The 24,575-nt window shown below is 43.3% G+C and overlaps 1 protein-coding gene and 1 long non-coding RNA gene across 4 annotated transcripts in view; one reads left to right on the top strand and one right to left on the bottom strand.

Moving 5' to 3' along the window:
• Positions 1 to 2,651: 2,651 nt before the first annotated feature.
• Positions 2,652 to 23,160, top strand: LOC141728752 (uncharacterized). The gene is made up of 2 exons (XR_012579909.1): positions 2,652 to 6,605; positions 6,704 to 23,160. It is a non-coding gene; the product is annotated as an uncharacterized LOC141728752 (long non-coding RNA).
• The window catches only part of LOC102066709 (LHFPL tetraspan subfamily member 3 protein), a 236,427-nt gene continuing 231,611 nt past the window's right edge, over positions 19,760 to 24,575 (bottom strand). For all 3 annotated transcript variants that reach the window (XM_074538861.1, XM_074538859.1, XM_074538860.1), the window contains one exon: positions 19,760 to 23,975. Coding sequence is in view for 1 of the 3 variants with exons in the window: in XM_074538859.1 (XP_074394960.1) it covers positions 23,947 to 23,975 (29 nt within the window). In the remaining 2 variants the exon portion in view is untranslated. The remainder of the gene's footprint in view (positions 23,976 to 24,575) is intronic.

The following is a 24,575-nucleotide window of genomic DNA, read 5'->3' as shown; positions in this document are numbered from 1 at the left end:
TGAGTACAGGCAGTTATGTAAAAGCTTATTTTTCTATGACATTTATTGTTACAAAGAAAAGAGAAACTGCATGCCAACATTTATTATAATTTCATTAGCATCCAAGTAGATCTAATTTATGTGGAGGTTCTGTTTCCAAGAAGAGGATCAAATGAATCTCATCTGACAGACAATTGAGTTATAAAGGCTTCACATGAGAACTGTTCTCCAACAGAATGTAAACAAGACATACTGATTAATAAGGTCAGACTTACAATAGGGAGCTAAATTATGGCAGGACTCATCAACCAGCAACACATGCTAGACCTTCTCAAATGGTACAAGTTAGCATGCAGTAAAGCAAAAGTTTTAAATTAACCCTAGTATTTTACCCTCTGGGCAGTAGAACTAGAAGTTAGAGGAAGTTTATAAACCATAGAAGTAATATGATTCCATGTGACAAGTTGTAAAGACTTGAATTTCTCCCAAAGACACAGATTTTTACAGTGTTAAGTATCACTGTAATTATTAAATCTTGCTTGAAAACCCCAAGGAAACAAACTGTAGCATAAATGTAGCATCTGAGACTTAAGATTTATATTCTGGGAACTGACTGAAATGCACAAGCAGAAGATTCATGTAGCAAAATGTTGTGAGGGCATCCCTGCTAAATGCCTTGTGGAAAGTGCTAAGCAAACTGGAATAGTTCCAAAATATGTAGGTGGGATTGCTCTTCACAAAGCTGGGATTTACTCCATTATTGTCCAAGTGACTCAGCTGAAATTACCCACTAAATCTACTAAACATACTTTATTTCAATACATTTTGCCCTGGCCTTTCCTCTCTGTGGCTACATGGCCTTAATTCACCTAAATTTCTAAAATGGTGGTGCCAAGTGGTCCCGATAACACCACTGCACTTTCCATAGCCAAATATGATGTAGACTCATCTGCATTTTCAGGACAGTGTGTCATTGCCTTCTATCAACATTCTCTTTGTTAATCCACTGACAAGAGAAAGATACTGCCTTCCCTGCTTTTGGACTGAGCTTCTCTTCTGTGACTTTGCCAGTTGCTAAATGACCTTGAAACTGATTCCCAAACACAGAAAAGTAGTTATTTGAAGCCATGATGCTTAATTAAACAGTCAATCCATGAATCCTGTTTGCTTTTACTGTAGCAGAGCAAATAGGCCTTTTGTCATTCAAAGATGGATTGGGCTAGATCAGCTTTGTGCAGATAAAAACACAAGGTTTCCACTTCTGCATCTCACATCTGTATCTAGCAGGATGATATCTGATGCTGTAGTGCACCACTCTTACAGAAAACAGGCTGTTCTTCCTGCCTTTTTATCTAGAATACTGTTTAACTTAAACATTGGATCAGGATTTGGTCAGTCAATTCACAGCAGTTCATGTAATTTCAAATGGAGATTAAAATCCAACCCAATGCATGGATTGCAGTATTTTGTTTTTAGGGCTGCCAGTGCCAGCTGCTTCAGCAGAAGGTTTAAGAAGCTCCTTAAAGGACAAGTATAAAATATTCTTGAATTCTGCCTTTGAGCATTTGAGGGACAGGGCTCTGAAGCATTGTGGTTTATACCTCTAGCAGTTTTTCAGTCCTGTCAAAAAAATGTCAAACATCCTTATCACCCTCTTAACTATCCAGTGATACTTTGGAACCTAACTCTTCACAATACCTATTGACAGGGATTTTGTAGCTTGGCTTAAGGTGTCACCTCCCTCTGCTCTTACAAATCAGCCATTTGTACTTTGCTTGCTTTCAATTTCACTGTGTTTCTTTTATTCACCTGTCATACCAAGATACATACTGGAGCTCCTAAGCACTTTTCATCTTCTGGTTCAAGTATTTCCCTCAGTAAACTCTAAATATTCCCCTTCATCTCTCCTGACTCCCCAGGGAAGGAAGCCCAGGCATATTGGCCACCAAGGGATGCTTTGGCCAGGTACCATGCAGGTCTGAGCATCCAGTTCCTCTCAGTCTAATCTAGAGCTCTGGTGCTCTTTCTCTATATTCTGTTTGGGTAAAGTTCTCTGTATAATATTTTACTTTAACATAAAATTTCCTATATTTATCTCTGTTTTAATCAATAATTAATTCTCATATAAATTTCTTACTATGCTTTTAAGATGAAGCAAAACATACCATTGCTCTTTAATAAGTCTTCCTAACCACACTGGGTGTCCCAATGCCAAAACAGCTGCTCTTTTATTTTGGATGAGGGCCACAGATCCTAAAAACTGTGTAAGCACCCAATTCTTTAAAAAAATTTAGTCACAAAAATAGATCCTAAAAATTCTGTGAGCACCTAATTCCTTTAAAAAATTAGTCAGAAAAATAGATTCTAAAGTACTTGACTACTTTTAGAAATGCAAGCCAAACAAAGTGTGCTGAAACTTGCTTCTTTGGTTGTGAATTTGCAAGACGAAACAAAATAAACTCTGTGTTTCACAAGGGTTCCTGTTACCAGCCAGGAGAAGGAAAAGGCCCTTCCTGGAGCAAGCAGCCAGGAAGAGACAGGACCTAGCAGCTTACAGGGAAAGAAACCCATGAACTGAACTCCACTAGTGCCAGTAAGCCACATTGTAGAGACTGTGGTGATGATGGGGGACTGCAGGAAGAAAACAGGTGGCTGAATTTTGAGGTATGTGAAGAAATTAGAAAAATAATGTGTATTTTTTTTGGATATTGAATGGCACAAAAGAACTATTGGACCCCAGGCTAACACTTTTCAAGCCACTCTACTGACAACATGTCATAACCAGACCAGAACTCGACTACAAATAACAGTAGGAAATCTACCAACACCATGCCAAGAAAGTGAGTCAGTGTTAGTCATTTGGTGGTTTTCTTAATAATTGGGGGTTTTACCCAAATAGTACTGAAAATCATTCCTCTCCTCCCTCTGTATTACCAGAGGGTATTTGATGCATATATATGTGTATATTTTTTTCTCAGATTTCATGCTATCACTTTGCCTGCCCACAACATTTACCAAACTTCTTACCATCCTTATTAAAAATTAAACTTGTTTATTAAAATAAATACCCTCAGAAGCTTTCCAGCAAAGTGTCTCAGCCCTTTGCAAAGCACAATTAGCACAGGGGACAGAAAGCTCTGTGGAGAAAAGGCAGAACTTAGGCTGTTTTTGGTGGCATTAATTCCCTTCATCTTTATACCTGTGTAATCACTAGTATACAGAAAACATGCTTAATACTGATCTAGCAGCATCTTCTTAGTATTAAAGTGTGCTGTACACAAAACAGGAAGACAGCCCTTCTTACATTGACTATTTTTTTATTTTTAGGTTTTTAAAGCACTTCCTCTGAGATTTATAATAACTGATTAAATATCAATCTATTTAATAATGCAACCAATAGTTACACTTAAATATTTTAGTTTCTCAGCATTCAGTGCTTTGGAAGTCTGTACTACCATTTGAAACAAACTAGAAATAGCTCATTTAGAGGATTTTGCTAGAAGATCCACTGATCAGCACTTGTAACTTACTTGAAATGATTTCTCAGGCCTCAGTTAAAAGCAGCCTTTACTAATGGGTAACAGCTTTCTGTGGCATTGAAACTCCCTCTTCTGCAAGCAAAGTCACATGTGCAGGGAGCTGCCTACGGGATGGAGCAGAGCCCAGGGGAACACAGGGCACCACAGGCTATGCTGACATCAATTGTGGCAGCTCTGCATTCCAAGGGACTGGTTTCTGGAGAACCCAAAAAGGTGTAAGTTTATAACGTGCTTTATAGGTCACTTACAAGCTTTTTCTGTCCCAAATGTGGAGAGCACCTGGTGGGCTGTTTTATATGTAAAGCAGTATCTTAGGGGAAGGAAAGTTTGGTCATACTGAGTGATTAAACTGGATTTTTTAAGATCAAGGTTGGCCTGAGAAATCCACAAAGAACATACATCCATAGAAATGCTTTCTCTTCATTAAGAACAGTTAAGAGTGTCACTGAATTCAGGATCAAACGTCATCTCTGTAAGGTGTCACAGTCCAGTAGGGAGGCAAATTTGAGAAAAATGTCTTATGTCAAACTAAGTACCATCAGGGAGCTTTTTGTGTGGCATGGAGCTAAACCATCTATACCAGTACAGTGGTTCCTAGCCTGCTTTTGGCCTGAGGCAAAGATGGTTACCCAGATGAGGCTGAGCCAAAATTTGGGAATTAGCATATGCCAGGTGTCCTTTCCAGTGGGTAGCCTGGGTGAAGCCATGCTGCTTTAGAGGCTGAGACTTCAATAATAAGGGTGTGGGCCATTCTCTGCCAGAGAATGGTTTCAGACAAGTTTAATTCACTTTAATAAGTTAATTTTAATTTATATACATCGGAACTGTGGAGTGTGGGTGAAACCTTAGAGGGACAGGCATTGCAGCTGCTCTGGCTTTTCTCCTGCCCCAGGGGATTCAGATCTCCTTGGTGTTCATGGATTCTCTGTGTTGCACAGCAGGAGAGTGTCTCCTGCTCCAAATTGTGAGTAGTTTGCTAGCAAACAGAGGTGTGAGGAAGCAGGGTGGCCATTGCAGGAGTGGTATCAATACCCAAATACATTAATGTTACCCTGTGCTGTTGGTTTCCTGCCAGAGGCCCCAGCTACAGATCAGCTTCTGGGAGGGAAGGGAGACCTTTCCAAAAGGAGTAGGACCTTATGTGGAGACTTGCTGTCCTGTGTCTGTGCTGCTGGGGACCAGCTGTGGACCATGTTGTCAGTCACTGATGCAGGTCACTCATGAGGCATATTTTAGCATTATTCTCTCTGATGATCCCATCACTACTGCGCCACACATGTTGGCAGGGTGGGAAAGGCTGCGTGCCTATGGCTGCATATGTGCACATAAGCACATGAACTGTTTGTCAGGTACAAACCCCATCTACCTCTCACTGCAGTGGCTCCTTCGAGTCAGGACAAAGAAATTTGCAGAGCACCATCATCCCTTGTGTAAACAAACAGGCTTGCAGGCAGGCACTGGGGCCCTATCAGAAAACAAGATGGTTGGAATGATAAAGTACCAGTATAGTCTTGAAGGAGCTGGGTTTGCTAAGAATGTGCAGCTTCATTAAGGAGTTTTTGTGGCTTAAAGCATGTTTGAGCTGGTAAAAGTAAATGAGGGGTAGGCCCTGATGCCCATGCAAACACCCAAAATGGCTGCACTCCCAAGGCAAAATCTTGGAGCTGACAGAGCTCCTGCAGGGTGAAACTGCTGAGCAGAAATTGCTAAAGTGCTTTAATTAAACCACAGAGAGAAGGAGAAGGCAGATATTTCTCAGGAAGGAGAGCATCTTGTGTTTCCTCATGGGACTCAACTGCAATGGATCAGAGAGAAGTCATTGCTTCAGACAGGAGCTCTGGCCCAAATGTCAGCCCTTGGCATCTTCCTGCCAAGAAGAATAAGGATGCAGATGTGTTCCAAACAAACCCACCCAGAGAAATGGGGTTGGGGGGCTGGTACTGCCCCCTTGCCCTGGCAGCCCTCACTCCTGCCCCAGCAGGAGCTGGGTGGAGCAATGTCCCCAGCATGTCCAGACCCTGCTCTCTTGATTATTTTTTACATGCTTAAATTCTTTGGAAGTGTTCACCTGATTTAAACACACATCAAGGTGGCACAAAGAACAAACAAGTTCTCCACAGAAATCCTGTGAATTGTTGCTCTGCCATTCACTGTTGCAGGCAAAAGAGGCACCAGGAGATGCAAGAAGGAAGTCTTCAAAGTTAATTATTTATTGGTTTATAGACTTTCAGCTACTTCAGCCTGGCAGGTTTGATAAGGAAGCCTGGAGCTTCAGCAGAAGCAATTAGTGTGACTTCTATGAGATATTAGTGAGTAATTGTGCCATTGTTTATTCCCTGTAAAGTGACAGACAACTAGAAAGGGTTTGTTTGCTGCTTGTAGATTATTTGTGTCAGGGTGGATGAACTCACCAGGAGAATGGCAAGTAGGAGCAAGAACATTACAGAGACTTTCTCCATGACAGTACAAGGACATGCACTTCTCCTCATCTTGTTCACTAATACATCTTCTCCTGCTTTTTTTCTTTGGTGTTAATAATGGTGATGATCCTCAGAGCCAGGTTGGTATTGGTATTAGCCCTGAGGAGGCCCCATGAGGGGAACAAGAGTGCCCTGTGTGCCCTGGGATGCTGGCAAAGGGACAAATCACAGGCCAGATTTGTGTATCAGTCCTAGAAGACTAGCAAGAAGATGGAGGTGTCCTTGATAATCAATATTGAAGAAAACAGTGGAAGAAGTAGCAAAGGTTGTATTTCCCTCCATTTGCAAGTAGGTTTCCTTTTCCAGTTTATATCGCATCCTGCCAGACATGAAACTGAACCCCTTTGTATGCAGGAATATTCCAGTTCACCTCAAATCAATTCCTGTCAGCTCTGAAAATGAAACATGAGAACTACTAAAAATAAGCAACAACAGGGCATGAAATAAATAATCTACTGCTTTGTCCAGGGAGAAATACTTTCTGACTTGGTCATCAGCAAGTAATTATCCTTGCAGGAACTGGCTAAGAGGTAACATATCTAAAGTGCATAGCTGACCTTGTTTTGGGGAAGATAGTGGCCTGGGATACTTTTGAGGCCCTTTAAAGGTATGATTTTAAGAATAATGCTATATAACTCATTTAGAAAGCCTCTCTTTGCAGCAGGGAGTGATTTATAATTTGCCTTTATTTTTTTTTTTCTGCAGCTACTGAGCATTTGGGCACTTCAGAAGTTCTCAAGGCCAATATTAAACTCTTACAACTTTTGGAAGCACTGTAAAAGATTAAGACCAATGAACTGAGGACAAATGGGAAATGTACTTTCTAAAATGCTTTCATCCAAACAAATACTTAAAATCTGTGAGTACCAGTACAGCCAGAAAAGGAAGCAGAAAGGAAAATTTTGCACATAAAGTGCTGTTCAGCTTCATGTTAGGAAAAACTGATGTTGGGAATCAGCGAAGCCATCTGAAACAAACAGGTTATCCCTTGGCAAGAGTACCTAAAGTTCTTTGTAATGAAAGAAGACACAATAACTCTTAGGAAATCAAGGGAGCTGATATGAACCACCAAAGACATCCCAAGGATGGGATGCAAGGCAAAAATAAAAAATAGGGCCTCTCAAGGCACTTCTGAAGTGATGCTAATCTGCATCAGTGAAACCAAGATTGCTACAAGCAACACTGACCTTACAGTTAATTTCAACACTTGTACTTAGGCCTTTTAATTCCAAGGTTTCTTGAAGGTTGAGTGGACTGAATGGCAAAAAAGAAGCCTTTTCTGCACTCCCTCCCTTTGTCCTGAACCTCTGCTGGGCTAATTCTTTGCAGCTGCCCAGGCAGAGAGCCAGACCCTTCAGGTAGTGTATTATGGACAGAACAAGAGAAGGAGTTCTGGCATCCTCACAAACAGTGCACCCTTGGGCAGGGGAAAGCCCAGAAAATACCAAAGGGCCTGGTATTTCTCTCCCACATGGGCTTTGTAAGAGCCAAGATAAAAAGCATCCAGCAAAGCAGTATAATGTAGCAGTGGGACTCCAAAGGCTAGCCCATGGAGAAGGGGAAGGGATGTAGGTCAACTCTGCTCTCTTCAATCAGGACACATGGTTTTACATATCTTCATAGGGACCTTTGATGCATGTGCACAATAAAATTAATGTGGAAGTTAAAAACCTCTTCTGCACTATAGGCCTGTAATTCTGTCATCCCTCCCTCCCTCCCTCCCTCCCTCATGCTGACTAAACCTCTAATCCACTGTGTTTTGAGTTCTCTCAGTAGTTTATTTTTCTGTTTGAAAATAGTTGGTGCCTTCCTGATTTAATTGCTTTACTATTTTATTTCTCTTTTAATAAATGCTCTCTGTTGTAGTCCATCTTTGGCACAGCACCTTCCCTTCCTCTAACAGAAGCTGCCTCATAGAATCAAAGAATGGTTTGGGTTGGAAGGGATCTTAAAAGGCATCTATTTCCAACCCCCCTGCTGTGGATAGGGACACCTTCCACTAGACCAGGTTGCTTAGAGACCCATCCAACCTGGCCTTGAACACTTCCAGGGATGGAGCATCCACAACTTCTCAGGGCAACCTGTGCCAGTGTTTCACCACCCTGATTGTGAAAAATTCCTTCCTTATATCTAGTTTAAATCTACCCTCTTTTAGTTTAAAACATCATCCCTTCTCCTATCAGTGAAGGCAATAGGAACACATACGTGAAATGCAGAGAATTTAGAAATGATTAAACAAAAAATCCTTATCACATTTACCACAGAACTACTGCTCTGCTGCTGTTTACTGGCATTCAGCTGGGATAATCTGTCAGTCTTTTACTTAGCTTTAATGGCAACAGGACAGTGACAGTAGGTGGGACTAGATGACCTTTAGCAGTCCCTTCCAACCCAAACCATTGTAGTTTCCAATCCAGAGGGGATGCTGTCAGCGCTGGCGCACACCCAAGCCCGGCCCCAGGCTCCCTGCGGCATGGCCGGGGCTGTGTGGCAGGAAGGAGCTGTTGTTTCCTGCTCGCTGTGCTGCCTCTTGTTCTGCTTAAAATGGGAGGACAAAAAGAGACAGATTGGCAAAGCAAAGTCTGGTTGGAAAGTTTCTAGTGTTCTTGCTTATGAAGGATTAACCTTGCCCTTGTCGAGCAAGTGACTTAGAGATTTATATTAGCACCATCGGGACTGCCTGTCACTAGCCAAGGTCTAAGTGTTATTTCTTAAATGAAATCTAAAGGCTGTCCTCCTGCAGGAGGGTTGGCAGTCCTGCTGTCTCCCTCAGCGAGCCTGAATCCCCGTTATTGGTCGGGCCGGGCTGTGCTGGGTTCGGTGAGGTAAGTTCGGTCTTTAGGCTCGGCCCGAGGGCTGCGCGGCCAAAAGGACCTCCCTGGGAACTAGCCTGCCAAAATCTGGCTCTGATAAAACAGCCCAACCCATCCTGTACAGACTTCTACTGAAAAATCTTGAAATAATCACAGAGGAAATCACAGGAACTCCGGCCTCCCTTCCCGGCCTGGCCAGACACTCCCTGGCTTTTCCCCTCCCTGACACGCCGTGTCCCTGGGGACGCGCCAGGGCCGCAGCTGCGTGAGGGGCCGGGAGCGGCCATTGCAGCGAGCGTGCTCCGAGCTCCGCTCCTTGCAGGGACATGGAAATGTAGGGTCAAGTTCACGGATTGCAGAGGGAGGAACGGAGAGATTCCTCTGGCCTTAGTGACATTTTGCTTATTTATACTAGCTGCAGATCTTATCTAGAACCTTGAGAGACTTTAGTGTGGCTTTCCTCATTTGCGTTTAAGAGAGCATTCAATTAACACGAGTGCCACATACTGAAATACCTGCTTTATGAGGGGCAGGGCTGAGCAGCTTAAAAATGCATAGGACTTTGGATTATATTACTTCCTACGGAAGAGTTTCCAGTTCTGCTGGCCCAGACCATGTATCTTTTAAGGATGGATGAGATGTAAAGAAACCACTCCCATATTTTTATCAAGAAGGTGAGGCCATTGTGTTTGATTTTTTTACCTTGTGGTTTGTAACGTGTTAGATCCTGGTGAGACAGTCTGTATCTGGCATTGGTTTGGTACCTTTGTAAATTGCTGAACATCACAAGAGGATAATAAGGAATATGCTGTACATGCTTTACCTGCCCTCCATCCTGTCTGTCTTCCTTGGATGACCCCAAACATTATTTTAAGTGCAACATCCCTCTGTTGCAGAGCTTTCCTTTAATGCTGGGGTTGTTTTCTGGTGTGCACTAGTGTATTCCTGTCCCAAAGCTACAGAGGAGCAATGTGTCAGCAGGCTGCAGTGTTCATGAGTGCGCATGCACAGTGGCCATCAGTCTGCAGGTACAGTTCTGGGCTGAGCAAATGATGCACTTGGGAGCTCTGATCCTAACTCCCCAAGATTCACCTGAAAAAAACATCCAGCTTTTAATTTGTGGAATTGCACAGACTGGTGGCAGCAGGACACAAGCAGGAAACGTGAGAAAACAATGAAAAAAACCCACAGAGATGCCGCAATGTTTGGTAGCAAGTAGGTTCCCCCCCTTCCCAGGGTTCCTTCTGAAGGCTGTCACCACCACCTTCCACTTGGTTGGCGTCACAGACCATCACCCTGCATCCTGGGTGGTGGCAGCGGCCAGCAGGACAGTTCCTGTACCTTTGCACAGCTCCAAGGTTCCTAAAGCTGCTCCAGACTCCAGAGAAAGTGTGTGAAGCCTGTTCAGCCTGTATGGAGAAGCTGACGTTGCCTCAAGGCAGGGAAGGAACATAGAAACCACCAAGTGATCCAGCCAGCCATGGGAAGAGTCACAGAAAGCAAGAAGCCAGCAGGCTTCGCCCTGGTCTTTGGGCATCTGCAGTCGCTCTGAGGCTGCAAACCACTCCTGGCTTGTCTCTCATCTCCTGCGGGGCAGAGCGGGTTGTGTAGGCCACATAAAATGCGTTTGAGTCCCAGTCCAGTCCAGACTGTAAAACTGGTTTAAATGAAAACAGATTTGGGCTCTTCTTGGACTGTGGGCAGACATCATCTCTGGGATGTCGCAGCTCCCTCTGGGTCTCTGTCAGTGCATTGTCCTTTTGCTGCCTTGACAGAGCGCTGGCCTTCCTCCCATCCCATGACACAGCTCCCTGGTTTTGTTCCTTCAGTGGGCAGCCGGAGAAGCGAGTGGCAGCAGCGTGGTGACCTCAGGCTGTGACAACTGTGGTGGGAATGACAGCCTCCAGCTGGCACGGCTCTCCGCAGAGTGCCGTCCTGTCTGCCAGGTTTTGCTTGGTGCCTGACGAGGACGCGAGCCCTCCTCAGCTGTTCTCTGCAGCTGCGATGCCAGCGATGCCCTCAGATCTGCGTTCAGGTCAGGACAGGCACTGCAGGCTCGCTAATCCCCTCCAGGAAAGTTGCTGCGGTTTGTTCCGAAGGCGCAGTTGGAGCTGGTTAATCCGAGCGGGTGGGCCGGTCTGGCGGCGCTGCCACATGTGTGCTCTGGGTGAAGGTCGGCTGCCGCCCGGGGCAGTGACAGAGCGGCGGCTCCTGCCGTCCCCAGCCGGGCCTCCTCCGCCTGCAGCCCCGAAAGCTTCTCCTCCAAATCCTCTGCAGTTCTGCGCCATTTCCCGTGCAGCTTTTTGTGCTCTTTGTCCTTCCTTAGTTTAAAACAAGACTTCTGTTCCTTCTCTGGTGAGATTAGTAAAGGCTAGAAGGATATTCATCTTAAATTTTCCCATTACGTCTTATTATACACCCGGGTCACAAAGTCATTTATCATAAAGAAGCAGATGGTGTGAAAATATGACTGTTCCCAAATTCCACAGCATCCTAGCAGATGCCATTTTAACCTTGACCTGTGTTTTTCTATAGCCTGGTTTATCTGGCTCAAGAGAAATTTCAGGAAGTTGTGCAGAGCAAGAGAGTGCAGCTTGGTTTTCATTGTTTTCACTGCTCCTGCTTGTATACGGCACAGGAAAACAAGGGGAAAATATCCTTTTGCTGGGACTCAATCCCATGTTTCTTGTGAGCCTTGAGTTCAATCAAGCTTTGATAAAATGGAAACTGAGGGAATGCAGAACACATTGAGGGAAGCATGGTGCTCAGTGCTGTGCACATGCTTTACATTTGGCCAAAGGTTGTTTGCTTCTCCTGCCTCCTTCAAGTAATTCCACTAGTATCTGGCATCTATACATAAATAATTTGCCATGGCAAAAATCAGCTCTGAATCCACAATTCTATCTTTGCTCAGGAATATTAATCTAAAATTGTTTTTTTTTTTTCCTTATAAGTCTAATGAATTTTGGAAATACTTCCTTTCCAGTCAAATAATGTTAATTATATTGCATTTGCATAACATATATTGCATCAGCTGGAAGCCAGGCTGCTTTGTGAGCTGTCTGGAGAGCTCTGGTAAATTAAATCAAGTAAGTCCCCTTCCTTCAGTTTAAGTTGCTTTTCCCAAGTCATGACTCCTCCTCTCCCTCCTAAATCTTTTGTGACTCTTCCCCTCCTTCCCAGCTTCTCTGTGGATGTTAATGCTCTCTGAGGAGGCACTAGATGACCCTGTATACTCTTCCTAATTGCCAGTTTCTAACAATCATGACTGTTTAAATGTAAGTGGCAAACTCCCTTCTGTGAGCCCCATGATAGTCTCTCCAAGTCCTGGTAGGGAGGTGCAGGAAAGAATTAGAGGCAATTCCTCTGTGAATAACAGCAGGAAGATTTGCTCAAGCCTGTCTTTCAGGGCTGTCTGGGTTTTACATGCTGTAATACACAGTCTCTGTACACATACCACTGCACTCAGAAATGCCTCCATCAAGGCCAAATATTGCTTTGCTGAAAATCTTGATTCAAAACTTGAAATGGAGGCAGCTCGCTATGTGCTAACAATGAATGACCCTCCTACTTACACATTTTTGTCATATTTATTTGAGCAGCTTCAACTTCTAGATGTATGGAAGGCTTTGTTGTCAGATTAAAAACCTCTGCAGTCAAAGTCATCTCTCTTCCCTGTCTCAGGTAGCATTTACAGCTGACTCATCTGTGTCTGACTCACCTGATGGCACAGCAGTTGCTTTCAGGACAGTTCTGAGAATGGACAGTCAGCTACAGGTAGGAAATTTGGGATGCTGCAGGCAGAATCATGAGTGGAGGCGGTGTTGTTCTAGGAGGAGCTGCCATTCCCATAGCTAGATAAGAGATCCTGCTGTGTCTTGGGAGCCATGGGCACATCCAGTGCATCCTGCTGAGTGGTCAGACTTGTCCAGTATGGTCTGTGCACATTCAGTGGTCTTAGTGGTCACATAGAGATGGACTTCACAGCAAGTGTCCTTCATGTCTGACACATGAGAGGTTTTGGACCACCTGTGCAAGTGCTGAGTGGGGTGTCCAGGCTATGCACAGTGTCACCAATGGGATCAGGATGTACCAGACTTAACTCTGCACACACAGTTATGGTGTGGGGTGCTTGAACAAAATATGTCAATCCACTACAGGCTTCCCTTTCAGGCCCCACGCTGGTGCTCCTCCATGCATTTAGGCATCATAGAGTGGGTTGAAGCAGCTCAGTGTGAAGCTGACTGTGCACATAGACAGGCACCAGTACCAGTACTGGAGAGGTGATGGGAGCAGGCAGGGGCAGGCAGGGCTGCTCCTCTTGACAGCAGCTCATGCTTGGATTGACATAAACCAGCCATGGCACCAGATCCTCAGTGATTCATCTGGGATTTTAGCATCTTGGATAGACAAGGTAAAAATGTGGCTGAGGCTTATGCTTTGGTGAAGCTGATGAAGACTTGAGACCAGCAGACAAATTTCTGCTTCTGTCTGGTAAAGAGGGCATAACTGGGATACTGGGACAATTGGTAGTTCTGGTGGAGCTGGCCTGGACACAGGGTAGACTAATCTGTGCCACAAGAAAGAACCAGGATCACCACACTGTGGGGCTGGACACATGTGGAGACAGAAATTGCACCTGGTTTGAGTAATGTGTCTGCTGATCTTCTCCTTGTTAAACTTTCTGACCAGACCCAAGAAAAGGATCCTACTGATCTCTCACAGCTGTAGCATACCAAGTACATAGATTTTCCTAGTAGCACATTTGGTCCTTAACTGAGGCAATGAAGTCCTGGGTGCTCAAACCCTGCTGATTCCCTGTCTCTTCCTTTTGTGATGACCCCAAAACCTTTACAAAACTGCAGCATACCAGTATCTTTGACTGGATCTTCCCTTGACTTTGGGGGCTTGGAGGTATCACTGAGCTTCTCTCCTAACAACATAGTGTGCAAAATATTCATCTTGGTCTGGGCTGTGTTAGGGCTGTGAAATACTCTGTCTTCATAAATATTTTTCCTCCCTTGTCCTTCTGGAAAGTAATTTCCCTTTAGTTCCTGTTGTATTAAATAAATCCCTTTGCTTCAAAAGGGACTAACAATCTGGCATCTGGGAGAGAGAAGACAAAGGAAAGACAACAAGTTGAGTGCTGGACTGTGAGTCAAAAGCTTCATCTATAAAATCCTAACATGGAAACACGCTGAAAAAAGGAGGGAACAGGAGTGAGAACTGGGAAAACTGCTTCAGGCTGTTGTTTCCTGGCACAATGCCCAGCAGGCACTGCACCGGGCAGCTCAGACCTGGAGCCTGTTTTCCCTGCTGTGTGCTGCCTGCGTCATTTTCTGGCCTGGGACGACATCTGGCTGGCATATTCTTTTCCACACCCCTGGAGGAGTGCTCTTTCTAGCTAGTTACTGCAGTGCTTGGCATTAAAATACAGTGAATTACACTACAAAGTAGCATAAGATTGGCTTAAAAATAATGAGGCTTAAGTGGAGTTGAACTTTGAGTACTTTTTGTTTGCCTTCTGGGTTAAAAAACTTTCCAATATGTCATGTCCATGAATTCTTGCATTTCACCATGACTGTGAGTGCTCAGAAGTTACCTTAAGAATAGGGAAAAAACCACCAAACAAACCAAAACCACAAAAAAACAACAAAATAAAACAAACATAATGCATCCATATCTCTTTATTGAGAAGTCCAGGAGAAATTATTTGGGTTTTCAGATTACTAGTTATTACAAACTCTCAATTAAAAAAACAGGGTAATTAGCAATAGAAAGTAGAAGGGAGATGGTGGGAAGAGAAAATTCACAGAAATGGGGAAGAAGACTCATTACCTTCAAGAGATTGTTCAAGTCCAGTAAGGGGGCTGTGATGGCGTAACACCACACAGTTGTCTCCAGATTTTGAGTACTTTCCCAGTGTCTGAAAAGACTTCTCCCACTAGCAGACAGGTGTCCTGGACGAACAGAATTCACAGTCTGGAATCAGACACCACTGACTGTAACACTGGTCTCCTACACCACCAAGCCAGCCTGTGTGCTCCTGCATCCCCCAAGTGGTACCAGCACAAGGAACTTGGCTTAACTTCTTTCACTTCCTTCTGGGTGTCAGCAGCACCTTTGCATAACAATGTGTTCCAGTTTCCACTGACAACCTGTTGCAAATCTTCCAATCTACCCCAGCAGTGCAAACTATTTTCACAAAACCTGATGGTTTTGTACAACATGGAGCAGAGGTACTGTGTGCTGGCAGAGTTGTTTAAGGTTCTGTCCAGGTTGCAGGCACAGGTCTAGGTGCCACGTTAGCTCAACCTGATTTTTTCTAGCTGGGGAATTCTGGAGGAAACACAGCTACAAATGTGAGGGTTACACACCAATAGTATCTGTGTTGGTCTGTATACCTTTATTACTTCTCAACACAGTAATAAAGCTTTCTGGCTTTACCTCTTGAGAGGTAGAATGGATAAGCTTAGGTGAAATACATCCAACTACAGCAAGAATATAATTCAGTACCAATGACAAGTTAGCACTATTAGTACATTAAAATCTGGCCTCAGTGCACATGCCTATGAGTTAAAAACATACTGCAAGAGGATGGGGATGGTACGCTTTAAGAGTGCATCCCCACGCATAGCAGATGCTCTGATATCATGTGTCAGCATCTCCCCGTTGATATTTACTTAATTATTGATGCATTTGTGAGATTAATTAAGCATTGGAGCAACCTGCCCAGAAACACCATTTGTTTTTCACTTCTGACATTTATGGGACCTGAATGGAGGTCAGTGCCCTGACCCCATGGAGCTGGAAGTTGCACTAGAGGCCACCCAAAGCCCCTCAAACATGAATATTCCTGCAGTACTGTGACTCCATGCTTCCCAGGCATGGATCTCAGGTTCTGAGATTCTTCCCTGCCCTTTCCAGTCTGTAAAAGTTCAGCTGAGGTTCTTCATACTCTGTAATTCTTGTAAAAAGGGGAAAAAAAAAAAAATGCACACTACTGAAAAAGAGTAAAATGTGATGTGATTGTGAGTTTTTTAAGAGTTCTGAATACAGATATGTATGTATTTTGCTTTTCTACTTTAAAGGAGCCTATAAGGGTAGAGAAGCAGCAAAAAAGGGAAGGAATATATAAAGAATATATAATTATATATAGCAAATATGCAATATATCTTTAATTTGGTGTCAGCTCTCCCTGTGAGTACAGAAGCACAGTCTAGAAATGACTGGGAAATCTGAGTATCAGCTGCTGTTGTAGTTTCTCAGAGCTCAACACCAAGCAGTGACTCCTGCTGAGCAAAAGCACCAGGCAGAGTTATTATTTAAGATCAGGCAGAGTTATTAGTAAGTGTGCTCACATACATGCAATGCCATGTTATTTAACAAATTCATGTTGAAGGCCCATTGTCTAAGGCCTCTGAGAAGACTTCCAGGTGCCTCAGTATGAAATGAATGAAAAATATGTGTGTGGTGATACTTTCTTATTGCTTTGGGAGCTTTTCTGACAAAAATCCTGTCCCAACTGTAGTGTTGGCTTTGGACTTTTTCCAGTTTACTTCTCTGGGCTTTGCTGCATCCCCAGCCATTTCCTTCCTCAGGCTGTGCCTGTGTGTGATGTTCCTGCCTCTGGTTCCTGTTCTCCAGCTCCTTTGGGAGTGGTTATGGCCTGGGGACATCTCCCTGGGAGGCTGCACAGCCTTACCAGGCAGGCAGAGTTTGTTGTTATTGGTATTCCTGCCACAGCCTGGGTCTCACCACGCCCTCACAGCCTGCTTTTACTCCTGATCAATGTATTAATGGGTTCTAGAGTCTTCCTTTGGGATTAGGGGCTTTAGCTTCTCCCGGCCCTCAGCCTGGTAATCCATAATCAGATTTCACTTTTTTAGCATTTCTCAGAGCAAATGTGATCCAGGATGACCTAAATCTGATGTTCTGTTCCTTTAGAGACCATCAATTTTCTATGTTCTGTCACCTTTGAAGATGTTTATGGTTTCCTATTGCATGATCATAGCTCATCAATGCCACATTCAGTATCATCTCAGAGTCATTATTTCAGAAGCCTCCTTAACCTCTGCTTTTTCAGCTAGAGCAGTTTGGAGGAATGCTAACCACTTATGGTTGTTTCCTGGGTTTGACTTAAACTACCTAACTTTCCCATTCATTCTGATTCCTCCTACTTCTGCTGTTCTATCCCTCCCTTCCATGCTCCCAAACACCACTCAGAGCTTTGATAGCTTGCAGCCTGCCTGGCTTATGCTGGAACTGAGAGTGGATCTGCAGACACCCCCAGGCTGAGGGGTGCACTTGGATCGTCTGAGGGATGGGATGTCATGGGGAGGGACATGGACAAGCTCCAGTGCTGCAGTGTGTTGCCACTTCCTGTTTTACTTCCCAGTCCCTTCCCAGGTGTGGCACTGCCCCTCTCCCTTCCCCCTCTCCCCCTTGCTGAGTGAGTTCTGTCCATCACGCTTAACATTCCAGCAAGGCCTCGTGTGGTTGGTCAAGTTCAAAGGATGACCTTCAGGCCTGGGGGTCATTGGCCTGTCCAGGTGTCCCTTGTCCCCTGAGACCCCGCCCCTCCCACCTGGTTGGTGCTCACCTGTCCCTTCCCCTCCCCCTGTCCCTGGGCATAAATTGACCAAGGACCATGTGCTTGGTGTTCTGTTGGAGCTGTTACCTGAGATTCAGACATCTGTGACCATGGAATAAACTCTGGATTTTAACCCTCCGGCAGAATCCATCTCCTTTTCTCTTCACCATCACCTGAAGCCTTCCCACCTGAGGTAAACTGGGTTTCTACAAGCCTGGGTTTGTTTCAGTGCCCAGCTGCAACCTCCAGCCAGCCAAAAGTGTCTCTGAGGTGAAATACCACAGTTGCTGCCTTTGGCCCAGCAGCAAGGGTCAGAGCCCAGGCACAATCTATCTGGTAATATTGGGATTCTTTTCCAATACTCCAGAACTGGGCCCAGGGCAGCCTCATGAATTTCAACAGGGCCAAGTGCAGGGTGCTAGTGACAGGAAAAGTGATAATGGTTTAAAACTGGTTCAGATTGCGCAGAGATGCTGTGGGTGCTCCATCCCTGGAAGTGTTCAAGGCCAGCTTGGATGGGCTTTCAGCAGCCTTGTCTAATGGATGGTGTCCCTGCTCATGCCACAGGGCTGGAACTGGGTGATCTTTAAGGTCCCTTTGAACCCAAACCACTCTATGATTAAATGGTTCTTTGAGGGGGTAAATAGAAATTAGTGTCTGTCATATCTGGGAAATGCAGAAGCCTGCCCCTGGGAAATGTTGGGCTCAATAGGTCTGGAAAATGCTTCTTAAATGTTAAGCAAAGTTCTCATCCACATTTACAGAGATAAAGCTTATTCTTGTCAGTCTTGAGAAATTAAAAAAAAAAGTAGAAGTTCTCAAACTTCGTATCAAATTTTCTGCAGTGTGAGTTAGTATGGTGATGGTTTCATCTCTTGGATTTTGCCCCGTTTCTGGGAGCCGCGGGAGGTAAGGCGTGCGCTGCTTTTGTTACCTTGATCTCTATGGAGGGAAATGCAAAGCTGCCTTTGAGTCACCAACTGCCGAGGCGCCAGAGGCTGCTGCGCCATTAGATGGCAGCACAGATAAGGACAACATCCATCGTGCCCGGTGCTGCTCCAGGAAAGCCTCTCCACTGCTTTCAGCATCCCAAGGTACCTTGTGGTTGAAGAATTTTCACATTACTTAAAGAAAAATAAATTGAAACCTGTAAATGAGGATTTTCATATTATAATAAAGCATATAAAATAAAAATTACTCCCTCCCCCCAAACAGTGATGGCATGTATTAAGCCTGAATTTCGTTCAGAATTTCTGAATTATTTTATTCCTTATCCTTCTCAAGCATTCATAAATTCAGCTACACTGACTAAAACAGTTCCTTTCTTGATGACATGTATAGTAGCTTATCACCTAAAAACTCTTCTATAAAGCTCTGGCACCAACCATCTCAGCTCATGGCCTCAGGAGCATAATATTTTACATTACTTGCTGTTGCCATTTGAGAAACTCAACAAATACAGCAGGCACTTAGTAGGCCCTCAGAATATTCCAGTGACACTTCAACTAATTTCATTTCTTTAATGGAAAAGAAATTGAAGCAAATGGAGAGGAGACTTAATTTTGGTTTTCAGACCGAATATCTAGCTTATTACTAATTTTGTATTGTGTTGGCTTAAAGTTATATAAAGGAGAATCAAAGTGCTAATTGCATACCTGTAAGCCTGACATTTGTGCTGACATCCAAGAGTCTTTCCTGATATCTTGTGTGAAAGCCGTGCTTGAGAGTTGTCAAAGTGATGACGTTCCTGGTTTTTGCTATGGCAGAGCAAAATTCCTACCTTCCTGTGCTGGGATGTGACAGGGGAATCCTGAGTCTGTGTAACTGGTAATGTGGCTGATGATCTAGAGCACCTTCTGGTGTTAAACTGTGGGAATACTTTTGAAAATATGTGCAGTCATACCAAAGAGACTTGATCCTAGCATATAGGATTTTGACACTCTTTATTTCACTTTTCCCCTAAGAAATTGCTAACAATAATATATAATTTTGCTTATTAATAATCCTAACAGCTATACTAGGCTAATATAAAGCTACCTTGCACTTGACAAAATCAGGAATAATAATTGATTTTGTTATTCCAATATAAAATTGGTTTGTGGAGCTTAATTCAGCCCCAGCTCCCAGCTTTTTGAAGCATTTTCACTTCCAGGCTGTTTTCCCAGGTGACTGAGCTGATGCTCAACCTTGGAGGCTGGTCACACACTGGTGATCTCAGGAAGTGCTTTGCAGCAACTTTTGGAGCTGTTTCAAAAGGAGAAGAGCTGTGTAGTGTCTCATAGGCAATTAGGGGCCACATCTCCTCTTGGGGCTTGATGACCATAATGTGTCTGCTTATGCTTTTTTCCCTGGAGATTTTCCTCTTGCAGTGGCAATACTTCTCTCATCACCTTGTGAAGTGGAAAAGCTGTGTAACTGGCCTCCCCATCTCCCCCCACCCCCTCATGGGGTTATGAGACTATCTGGAAGAAGGGAAGGATATATCACTTTACTTTTTAAAATGCAAAAGACATTTCAGAAGGCAAAGGCATAAAGTAACTCTAAGCAAAAATTTAAGAGAGACAGATGGGTAATAGAAAACATCACATCAGTATCAGATCACTGCAAGCTTTGGCTTTGTGTTTTCAGCACCATGACACAAATGTTATTTGATCTAAAGGGAAGAGAATGGATTTTTAAACTACATATTCTACCTTCTGCAGAATTCCAGGCCTTCTATGAAAGCCTCTACACAAATTATTAATGTAGGCTGCTGAGGATCACAGACCAAGGTGGAATGGCTGCAAGCGTGCCAAATGTGTGCATGTACTGCCAGCTACTCCAACAAAGCCATTCCATTCTGTATAGAGCTCCTTTGGAAGGAGAAATGTGTAAATTTTTGACTTCAGCACATGGGGAAAAAAAGTGTTACTTTCTAGCTCTACCTCAGAACCCATTCAGCACATGGCTGTCTTTTCAATGTGTAAACTAGTTAGGACAAATCTGGGGTGGGTTTTTATTTACTTTAAACTGCCTAGATCTTTTTCCATTTCAAATTCTCAGAGAATCAGGTGAAACAACTAAAACTTTAAAATGTTTGATGGATATCAGACTAGCAGTGAAAACACACAGAAAGCTGCTGGGTCCAGCATTACGTTTTCCTCTCTAGAACAGGCAAAGATGGATAGTGCGAGGGAAGCTGGTCCATTACTCTAATTGAAACGTGTCAGAGCCTGGCAGTTTGGGCATAATTAGACCCCAGTCACAATAATTTCTAGATCATCTCCAAATGCAGATACTGCTGCATCAGCACCATGGAGGTAAATCCAGCATCTCTTTGACAAAGAAGTACTTACCCCCTGTTGGAATGATGTGACAGCTCCTGATGGCTCCAGTGTACCTTCACGTGGTGAAATTAGGGGGTGATCAACTTCTGAGCTCTACTGTATCATCCAAATCACTTGTTTGGGATTTCCAATCTATTTATAAGTAACTGAAATGCAGTGCCCATAAAAATGAACAGCATACTACAAACCTGGCAGTTCTCTATTTAACCATAATAACCTTATAAATAATTTTCACTTTTCTTTCTCTTACTATAAGCCAAGTTTTATAGCAAACAAAGTAATTAGGAACTTTATATTGTTGCCCATATGTGGATATGTAGCCAGGATCCAGAGGGTGGAGATGACTTACCAACAGGGTTCTCCTGGGAATTTGTCCCATGATTACAAATCCCTGCACTCATTAAGGGATCTGATTCTGCTTGGACTTGACACACCTGAGGGACCTCTGTAGGCACAGATGTGAAGGAGATGTCCAGGCTTGTGTTTAAGAGAGCAGTGATCCCAACAACAGCTGCCCTTATCACAGATAAGCTGGAGAAAAGCACTATCACACTTTATTTTAGTATGCTACAAAAGTCTTTGTTGAACTTTATTAGGTACTTTAATACCAAGCATACTTTGAAGTAACAAAAATTATTGTTATTATTACTTTTACAGAAAATCAGGTATTTCAACAGTTTTCTTTACAGTTTTTTGACTTAAAAAGAAATTACAATTGACAAGTTACAATGGAGTGGGATGGGAAGGTGATAACATTTAAAAAGATAAGACATACTATTCTTACTGAGTCAACATTTAACGATGTACATCCTGGTATGTCTCTCCCTTCTGACTGTGTACAAATTGTACATATTCACTGAGCTGCCCTGGCAGGGTTGTGATGCCTTGTGATGGCACTTCTTTTGCAATGTTTGTGTGTATTTAGAAAGGGTTTTTACATTACAACATCACCATGATGCTAAACAAAATAATATAATACAGAGAAACCCTGTTTTGGTGATTTCTGTCACAGCAAAAATGCCATGACTGCTATAATGTGGGATAGAGGTAAACTCAAGGAGCAAATGAAGATGTGATATGAGAGCACATCCAGATAACAAACCCTTTCACAGGCTTTGAGGTGTGGGTGTGGTTGTGAGCCAACAAGAGCAGAGAATGAGGATGGGCTTCACTGAGACACCATTGAACAGGGACTCCTGAATGCATCTGGCCCCTGAGGATGTGCATTTTCCAGCTGACACTGGTTGGACTAACCAGAGATTAAAAAACCTGTCTGAAGTGGGCCCTTAAATGAGTTTATGCTGCCTCATGTGTGAACTACTTGGTTTTTACCTTCCATCCCCTTCAGTTAAATAGCAGGTACGGGGAAGATGTTTATGGTGATTGACTGATTTGGGTGGGGTTTTTGACCAGCTAGTCCTGGTCCTTTAGAAGTCAGAAGAATATTCTACATCCAGTTACAAGCACAGTTTCAGATTAAAAAAAATTATTTGTTTTAAATGCTCCCAGATTCACACATAAATTTACTTGTCTGACATCCAGGTGAAGTCAGTGCCACATTGGTACCCTGGTTAGATAGAAAAGTTATCTAATTCCCTGTATTTGTTTACTGGCAGTTTGCTTAAAGATAATTTTTCTTTCAAAAGTAAAAATAATTTTTCTGAGATTCATGCACTAAATTATGGAATATTTTTTGTTGTGCAGTCAGTAGTTAAAAAGCAGTTTTAACTCATGTTTTTCTCATGTCTTCAGCATTTTGCATTATTTGGGATCAACACTAGCAATTAATTATTATTTTAGGCATTTCCCCTGAAAGCCAAAGAATGAAGGAACAGGCTTGAATAGCCCTGAAGGAATCAGCACTGGGGTGCTCATTTTGCACGGGATTAATCCGTGATACACAGGAGAGCCCAGAGGCACATGGGGAGCGACGTGCTCATGGCCAGTCCCGAGGCAGGACAGACGTGTGCCCTGGTGGGAGGGTAGAGCGGAGCAGAGGGGAGTCCCTGCCTCCCTCTGCTGCTCTGTGCTGGCTGCTTTGCATCCAGGCCTTGCTCCAGGAGCTCCTTCTGTGCCTTCTCCTGTTTTATTTCTCACTGGCTTCTGGGACAGAGTGCACCCTGTGGGACCTGGGGAGGGAATGATTCCCTGCCAGTGCCCCAGGGCTGTTTGCATCCAGCCCTCCTCACATGGCTATTTGCAAGATGTATTTGCTTACTAGTCTGCTAATTTTTGTATTGAGTTTAAACTCAGGGCTTCACTGAGTTGTGTTGAGTTTAAACTTAAGGCCAGAAGGTCTCTTTAGATCACCCTGTCTGATTGGCATTAGCATGGGCCAGAGAGTGTCACTGCACAGTTGTATGGCAGAACAGGGGAACGAAATGCCCTTGAAGTGAGCAGCAGTGTGTTACATTTAAGGGGTAAATTACTTCCTTCTATTAAAAAAGAAATCAAGGGCTTTTATTTTGTCACTTCAAATACAAACAATTCTATGCATCTTGGGAAGTTATAGCATTATGATATTCAGTCAGACATACCTTATAGTATATATGCTTCATAGAACTAGAATATAGGTCAGAAATAATTTTTGAGTCTTAAGTTTGTTACAGACATGTTAATTGGAACACATATGCAGTAAAAATTGAGAAGCTTTACAGTTTTAGTCAACTTATTATACAGTGAAGTAAATGAAGTGCAGCAATGTAGCAGTAAAAGTTATGCTTTTTCCACTAGGTGATGGAAACATTCAGAGTCTATAAATGCTAATTTAAGAGAGATGTCCTAACAGCTTCTTGGCTACTGGGATAGGAATAGTCTGAAGTTAACTGCCTCTCTACTGTGAAAGGTTTTAAAGCTTTTTGCTTTCCGTCCGAATAAAAAAAATGACATTTACAAACCTCTTCAATGCATATATATTACATATGTTTATCTAGCAACAACTACACCCCTTTTAATTTATTCCCCAAATGTGACTTTTCATGCATGTCTTCTGGATGCTGAATTCAGCAACAGTTTCTAATGAGCTGGTGTGTAATCCATGATTGCATTTCTCTTCTGAAATCACTTCCATGTCTGGCTGATCTATGTTTAGAAGGTGGTGCTTATCCATCAGGCATTTTTGCACTTGTCAGCATTCTTCTCTGTTGGAGGCCCTTTCCCAAGCTTCTTCCCATTTTGATGTTGATGTACAAAAGCTGTTATTCATTTGTTTTGTGCTCATTCTAGTGAGGATTGGCTTAGTAGGACTGCAAAACAGAGAAAAGAGAGAAGCTGGTTTACTGCCAGAAAACACAAAAATGTTCACTCTGTGCTTAGCTTAGAGCAAGCCTCTGACCAATATTCTAATGCACTTCATTATATGTATTTCCATTTGTCAGGAAAAGTGAAAAATTTAATCTGTAGGTAGGATTTGTAATCTGAAATTTTCAAAAATAATTTTTCATTAGCTAATTGACACAGGAAGTCAAAAGAACGAGATTATTTCATCTAAAGTTTGAGCAATATGAAAATAAAGATACAATGCATATGGGGCAAGAATGACATTTACTAGATGAATACCATGAACTGAGTTAAAATCCTGGCATTTCAGTTCCGTATCAAAAGCTCCTTTCCCTCGAGGACACAACCCACATTTGCAAACATGATAAAATAATGCCTTGTGTTAAATTTCAAGTGAGGGCAGAGGTGTGGGGGTGTTTTCAAATCAAACTCTCCCTTAAAATCTAATTCTCAGTGCCCAGGTTCCATGTACTTCAGTGGAGTTGCATACAGGGCGAGGGGACGGGCGCTGGGAGCAGGGTGACAAAGGCTCTCCCTCCTTGCTGCAGGTGGCAGCCCCCGAGCTG

Source organism: Zonotrichia albicollis, chromosome 4 (genome assembly GCF_047830755.1).
Source record: "Zonotrichia albicollis isolate bZonAlb1 chromosome 4, bZonAlb1.hap1, whole genome shotgun sequence".
NCBI lineage: Eukaryota > Metazoa > Chordata > Aves > Passeriformes > Passerellidae > Zonotrichia > Zonotrichia albicollis.
Note: the sequence above shows the minus strand (reverse complement) of the source record. Positions and strands in the feature narration are given on the sequence as shown.